Here is a 6,714-nt window from a genome sequence, read left to right on the forward strand (position 1 = left end):
AATATGACATTTGAAATTATTTTGACAAAATAATTAATAACGAAAATTTGAAAATTGTTCTAATTTTTTTTATTAAATTTTGTTATAAATATTTTTCTATTAAAATATGTTACTTTTATTTCTACATTTCAATATTTTTTCTACGACAAATCAAACTTCATAATGATAATTTTTAATTATTTTTAAAATAAAGGACAATTTGGTAATCTTGTTTTTCATTGATTTAAATATAATTTTAATACATCACATCCAAGAAATCACTCAAAAACTTTAACAAATTTATTCTAAATCCACCCTCTTTCACCTTTAATCCACTTAAAGTGAATAATACAAACTTCAACCTGTAAACCACTTGATGTCATCCTCTCCCTCTGATGAAGGCATGACCACCTCCTTAGAGGCTCCCTCAAGAAGGATCACTAGAAGCATGTCTAGAGGGGAGTCTTCTATTCCATCACCTTTATCTTTGTTTTGCATTACTTTAGTTTGAATTCCCTAAGTTGGTTTCTAGTTGATTTATTTTGGTTGACTTGTTGACTTTGATCCAAAGTTGACCTTTGACCAAGATTAGATTAACTTAAACCAACATGCTAATCCTTGTTTGTCTTGTTTTGTAGGTAATTAAGAGAAAGTAGAGCATGGCTAGGTGCCACTTGGTGATTGGAGCACTTGGATGAAGTGAAAGAGAGAGGAAAGCAAAAAGCATAAAGCAAAAGCAAAAGTAGACATGTACCTTGTCTCCTTTTGCCTTTGTGGTTTATGCCTTAGAAGGTCACTTGGTCTCCTTCCGCTTTTGGCCTAGAATCCTCATGGGAATGCCTCCACCAATCATCTCCCTTCACTTGGCCAAGACTCACTCTCACATTAGGTTTAGGGTTTGCTAGTTAATCCTTTTTCATGTTTTTGTATTTGCTAAAGGACCCCTATGAACTCCTATTTAAAGGGTGCTCCTTGTCTTGTAAAAGGGTTGATCATTTTGTTATAAACTTTGTGCATTCAACCACCAATTTTTGTGAGCTCTCCTTCCTATAAGTGAACTCACCTTTGCCTTATCTTGCTTGCAAGTGGCGGCACCATCACTCATCTCTAGGGCTTGGTTGGCTTAGATCCCCCCCTATGAGTGGCGTGCTTCTTCCATTCTTCATCTTCTATGCTTTCCATTTTTATTGTTTCTTCTTTCATTTTGCTCTTTAGTGTTGTTATTGTTGTGTGTGATCTTTCTTGGTGTATGCATAATTTGAGGTATAATCTTGGCTTGTTGAAATGCTTTCCATAGAGTCTTTGAAAGTGCTTTTCATTGCTTTAGTCTTGTTCAAGTTTTGTCTTTAAAAACAAGTTTCCTTAGAAGTTAAACTTTTTTGTTTTTTGAGCTTTGCTTGCTTGTCTTTAGGTAATCTTTGTTTTGTCTTAGTAGTTTTCTTTTCCTTGTCTTCCTAGAGTGTTGTGGAATTTTTTTGTTAGCTAACCTCTTCCTTGTCTCGGTTTTTGGTGAGTATTTGGTGTAGGAACATGAATATGGATCCAATCTTGGAGGTAGAAGAAGAGGAGGAGTCGGTCTCACCTTATTCCCCTCCCATGGTGACTCCTATGGCCCAAGAAAGTGAACAAATGACCCTTGCCAACATCTTACGTGAGATGGAAGTGAGTAGGAGAGAAACTTTTGACCAATTGAGGGCGGATCGGAGGCAAAGTGAGATCTTCTTACAAGAGCACATCCAAAGACTTGAGCTTAGGGAAGATGAGAGGAGAAGGAAGAGGTCCTCTTCCGAGGACTCTAGCCATGGTGGAAGAAGAAGAAGGCACGACTATGATGGTGGTGGAAGGCGCAATCAACTCCCACAAAGACAACCTCCACCAATCAAGATTCCAAAGTTCAAGGGGGAGAATGACCCAAACCTCTACATAGAGTGGGAGCAAAAAGTGGACCAAATCTTCAACATTCATTTAGTTGGTGATCAAGAACAAGTAGATTTAGTAGTTTTAGAATTTGAAGATTATGCCATGACATGGTGGCATCAATTGTGTATGGACAATATTAACCAAGAGCCACCCGCGGCGTCTTGGATGGACATTAAGACTTTGATGCGCGCTAGATTTGTTCCTTCCTACTATAAGAGGGAGACTCTTTTGAAGCTCCAAAGGCTTCAACAAGGGTCTATGTGTGTGAATGAATATTTTAAAATGATGGAGTCCATGCTTCTCAAAGTAGGACTCCAATTTGAAAGTGAAGAAGAAAATGTAGCTAGATTTGTGAGTGGTCTTAGAAGAGAAGTTCAAGATGTAGTTGAGTTGTATGAGTATTCCACTCTTGACAAAATTTTACACTTGGCCTTAAAAGTTGAAAGTCAATTGAAAAAGAAACAAGAGGCCAAGAGGAATACTTCATACAATGAATACTACTCTAGAACTTGGAAAGGAAAAGAAAGAAAGGATGAGAAACCACCTTCCAAAGACCACCCACCTAGGACTAATTCGTCTAGAACCTCCCATCAAAGTGCAAACTCTTCTCAAAGTTCAAGAACTAGTTCCATCAAATGTTTTAAGTGTTTGGGCTATGGTCACATTGCTTCAAATTGCCCAACAAAGAGGAACATGATCTTGAACCCTAAAGGAGAGGTTGAAAGTGAACATTCTTCTCCTCCCTCCCCTAAAGGTTCTTCCTCCCACACTTCTTCCCAATCTTCAAGTGAGAATGAAATCAAACCTAATGAAGGAGGTTTGTTGGTGCACTACAAAAAAATGTGTAAGTAGCGACAATTATTTTTGTATTTTACGTCATTTTTAACTATCGTTATTTACTTGAGCGACGTTTTCCAGAAATGTCGTAATTCTTGTCGTCACAAAGTATAATGTGACGGTTTAAGATGAATCGCCGTACCAACCGTCATTTTATACTATGTATACAATGACGATTTAAAGAGGTAGATAACGTCAATTAAAACTGACGTAATATTTTTAATAAAAAACAAAATTCAATGAAAAAATGACATTTAAAACTAATATTATTATCATTATATTATGATATTTTTAATTGTCACTATTATAATTAATTTTTAGATAAATTACGTCATTATCAATTGTCACGATTTTAATATTTAATTATTTATTATTTTTCACCTGCATCAATACTTTCATAATTTAATAAAATTTATTTTTGATAATAATTTAAAATATATAAAAATTATAATACTATAATAAAAGAAATTAATAGACTAAATTATTTTATTATCAACATAACATAATTACACCAAAATACCAAAATATTCAATCATCCAAAAAAAAACATTAAAATTTCATAAGACAATTATAAAACTTGCAATGCTAATTCTAAGTTGTTTTGCTCCCACCACTTGATCTTCATATATCGTGTGGTGATGGCACACCACTTTCCAACATTTGGTACCTACAATGAAAAAAGAATACAATTACATATGAATAAGTGAAATTCAAATAAATTAAGATATCCATACAATTAAATGCCAAAATAATTAAATAAAGATGTTCTATCCTCAAACAAGGGAAAGGTGTTCTATCCTCAAAACAATTAAATAAAATAGTTAACTAAAATAATTAGTTAATCAAAGTATTCATTCAACGCAAATATAAAATAAATGTCAAAAAAGTATTTTATAAGTTTTAAGTATTTATCATACTTGACTAAAAAAGTAGAACAACTGTATAGACAATTACGACATTTAACATATTAAATCCTTTAAAATATAACTGTTGATAAGAGTATAAAACAAATTATAAGAATGGTGTGTATATAAAAAGAATATATTCACTTTCCCACCATCAAAGTTATCATTATTTAGCTAAGAGTATCAGGTCTTCCAAATATTAAAACTAAACCCAACTCAAAAAAACTGCATTTTTAAACATTCCTATTTTTTATCTTTCCTATATCAATTTGCTTAACTTATTTTTATATAATTTAACTTTTTATAATAGTTTGGATAAGACCTTGAAATGATATACTATGAAACTGATATAAATGGAGGAGATAAACATTGGAAGAATGAGGATAATAATTTTTGACATAATTTCACAAATAACATAGTTCTATTAATCTTTCTGATAAAGTATCATCAACCACACTCAAACATTAGGAAATGAATACAATAATTGTTTATGTTTAATACACATTTTGAACATGATGAACTAACCTTGGAAATAGATGAACATGCTTCTGGATTTTTTTTCCTCCTTGTCCCTTACCTGTTTTGAGAAGACAAATGAATCAACCAGATTTTCGATTGAAAACATATTAGATTAATGAAAAGGGACACTTGAAAGTAAACCATCTAATGTGATTGGTCCAATCCAATGAACCAAGTAATAATAATACCACACTATGATCAGATCCATATTCTAAATATTCTAAAGGGGTTATGAATGTTAGGTTTGGCTCTGTTAGATTAATGGGTCAAGTGTCATTTGACATGCTTTAAGAAAATAATATAAGTTAACCCATAAAAGACATTTGACATGTTATAGATTATAATTATTCTAAATAGGCAAATCAAGTCTTTGTCAAAGACATTTCATAATATTAGTAAGCAATCACATTGATGTTATTATTAATAATAATTTAGAAGAAATCCAATAAATAAAGGTCCAAAATGTTTCACTTATAAGCAAACCTTGGTTTGGGGTTCTATACAAATGGAAACATAACCAGATTTATTGTAAATACAATGTAAATAAGAATGATAAATACTGCAACATTTGAATGAATTACAAAATTCTCACCTCCAGGATATTTAGAGCCAAAGTCCCTCTACGTGTTTTCAGCAGTCTCATTATTAAAGCACGATCCCTTGTGACTTCAACCCATGAAATTTTATAAAGGAAACCGGTGCAAAGAATTTCTCTTTCATTCTTCATTTCTACTATTGATATAACACATTCTGCAGAACGAGGGTCAATAATATTAACCATTTTAAAATTTAAGAAAGGAACATTTTATCTTAAACTAAGAATTCCTTTGCCAAGCTAAAATCACAGCAATGCAAAACCCAAAACTAGTCTCAAATGCTCCTCATTCTAACGAGCCAAAGTCGAAAATCGATCTCAATCTCTTCTCATTCTAATGTACCAAATCAGTAGTAAGTAAACACAATTAATGAGTCAACACTTCTGTCATGAGAGCACAGCCAGAGCCAATTAACGAACAAAGCTAACACCATTATTCAACCCTCTGTTATTACCTCTACTGTCATGAGAGCACAAGCAAAGCATATGAAAATGAAGAACTTTTCCCTATCTGCACAAGAAAAACAAAACTGAAACGATTATCCAAAAGGTTTGATTATAAATTGGTATCATCGTTGCTTCACAAGTGCTTTCTAATTCATAAATTCATAAGCGATAGAGAGGGAAGCTCACCAGAAAAAGCAGTGTCGATGTCTACTAACAACCCACCACGATCCCCTTCATGAAAAATTGTGAATCCAAGCCCTCCTTCTTTTCCGCCATCTCGTTTAGCTTCTCAACCTCGCTATCCATGCTATCACCGTCGTGAGGCGTTCGGGACTACAGGGAGAACAATTTGACAATGATGATGATCGCTCCCTCTTCGGCTCCATCCACTAATCCCCTGCCAACGCCACCCTTCTCGTCCTCTTTCCCTTCACCAACCTCCACCTTCTCCGATCTCTTCATCTCCTCACTGATGACGACGCGGTTAGGGTTTGTCAATTCATCTGCTCATAAGAACCAAATAATATTCGTTAGAAACTAATATAGATAATTCAATGTCTAGGGTTTCGACGCGGGTGAGGTGGAGGAAGGGGCAGTATCGGTGGTGGCAGTGGAGGAGTGGTCTTAGGAAAGTGAGAGTGAACTGAATGTGAAAATCTCCAAAATGTGAATTTGGAAATGCAAGGTTTTGGAGGGAAGCATCCTGGAGGGTTGGGTGAGTCAGAAGGAGGGTTTGAGAGGGGGGGAAAATGTGGAGGCAATGTTAAAAGTTGAAAAATTCCAAACATGACAAGTGAGAGGGAAAGTAAAAAGAAAACTATTGACATTTATTAAAAAATGGCGAATAAAAACGTCATCTTTTACTAATAAAATATGATAGTTTAAAAAATGACAGTTAAAAACTTCGTATTTTATATATAAAATGTGACAGTCTTACAATTATCGTATTATATTGTAAAATACGACAGTTTTAAATAACTGTCATATTAAAATTGTCACAATATACATGATTTTTTGTAGTGGTGGTTAGGCGCATGCTAGGCCAAGTGCCTAAAGAATTTGAAAACCAAAGAGAAAATATTTTTCACTCAAGGTGCCAAATCAACAACAAAACTTGCTCCCTCATAATTGATAGTGGAAGTTGTGTTAATGTGGCTAGCACAAGGGTTGTGGATAAGCTTGGCTTGAAAACCATCCCTCATGCCAAGCCCTATAAGCTTTCTTGGCTTAGTGAGGAAGGTGAGATTAAAGTGGACAAACAAGTCCTTATTAACTTCTCCATTGGAAACTACAAAGATGAGGTATTATGTGACTTAGTGCCCATGGAAGCAACCCACATTTTATTAGGAAGGCCATGGCAATTTGATAGGAAAGCTTTTCATGATGGCCATGCCAACAAATTTACATTTAGCTTCCAAGGCAAAAAGATCACATTACTACCTCTTTCACCAAGAGAAGTCAATGAGGACCAATTGCAAATGATAAAGAAAAGAAAAGAAGAGAAGGCGCAAA

At 34.1% G+C, this 6,714-nt stretch overlaps 1 protein-coding gene across 2 annotated transcripts; it reads right to left on the bottom strand.

The window, feature by feature from the left end:
- Window positions 1-3,208: 3,208 nt before the first annotated feature.
- LOC114172218 lies at window positions 3,209-5,971 on the bottom strand. Of its 2 annotated transcripts, none has more exons than XM_028056815.1 (5): window positions 5,389-5,971; window positions 5,211-5,266; window positions 4,753-4,910; window positions 4,167-4,218; window positions 3,209-3,403 (listed from the first exon to the last, which is right to left on the bottom strand). In XM_028056815.1, the coding sequence occupies exons 2-5, from the start codon at window positions 5,239-5,241 to the stop codon at window positions 3,294-3,296; spliced, it is 351 nt and encodes a 116-aa protein (XP_027912616.1). In that variant the 5' UTR covers window positions 5,242-5,266; window positions 5,389-5,971; the 3' UTR covers window positions 3,209-3,293. The 2 variants fall into 2 exon arrangements, with proteins under 2 accessions (XP_027912616.1, XP_027912617.1); XM_028056816.1 differs by having other exon boundaries at window positions 5,211-5,285.
- Between the last annotated feature and the right edge of the window lie 743 nt (window positions 5,972-6,714).

Source organism: Vigna unguiculata, unplaced genomic scaffold (assembly GCF_004118075.2).
Source record: "Vigna unguiculata cultivar IT97K-499-35 unplaced genomic scaffold, ASM411807v1 contig_5, whole genome shotgun sequence".
Lineage (NCBI taxonomy): Eukaryota > Viridiplantae > Streptophyta > Magnoliopsida > Fabales > Fabaceae > Vigna > Vigna unguiculata.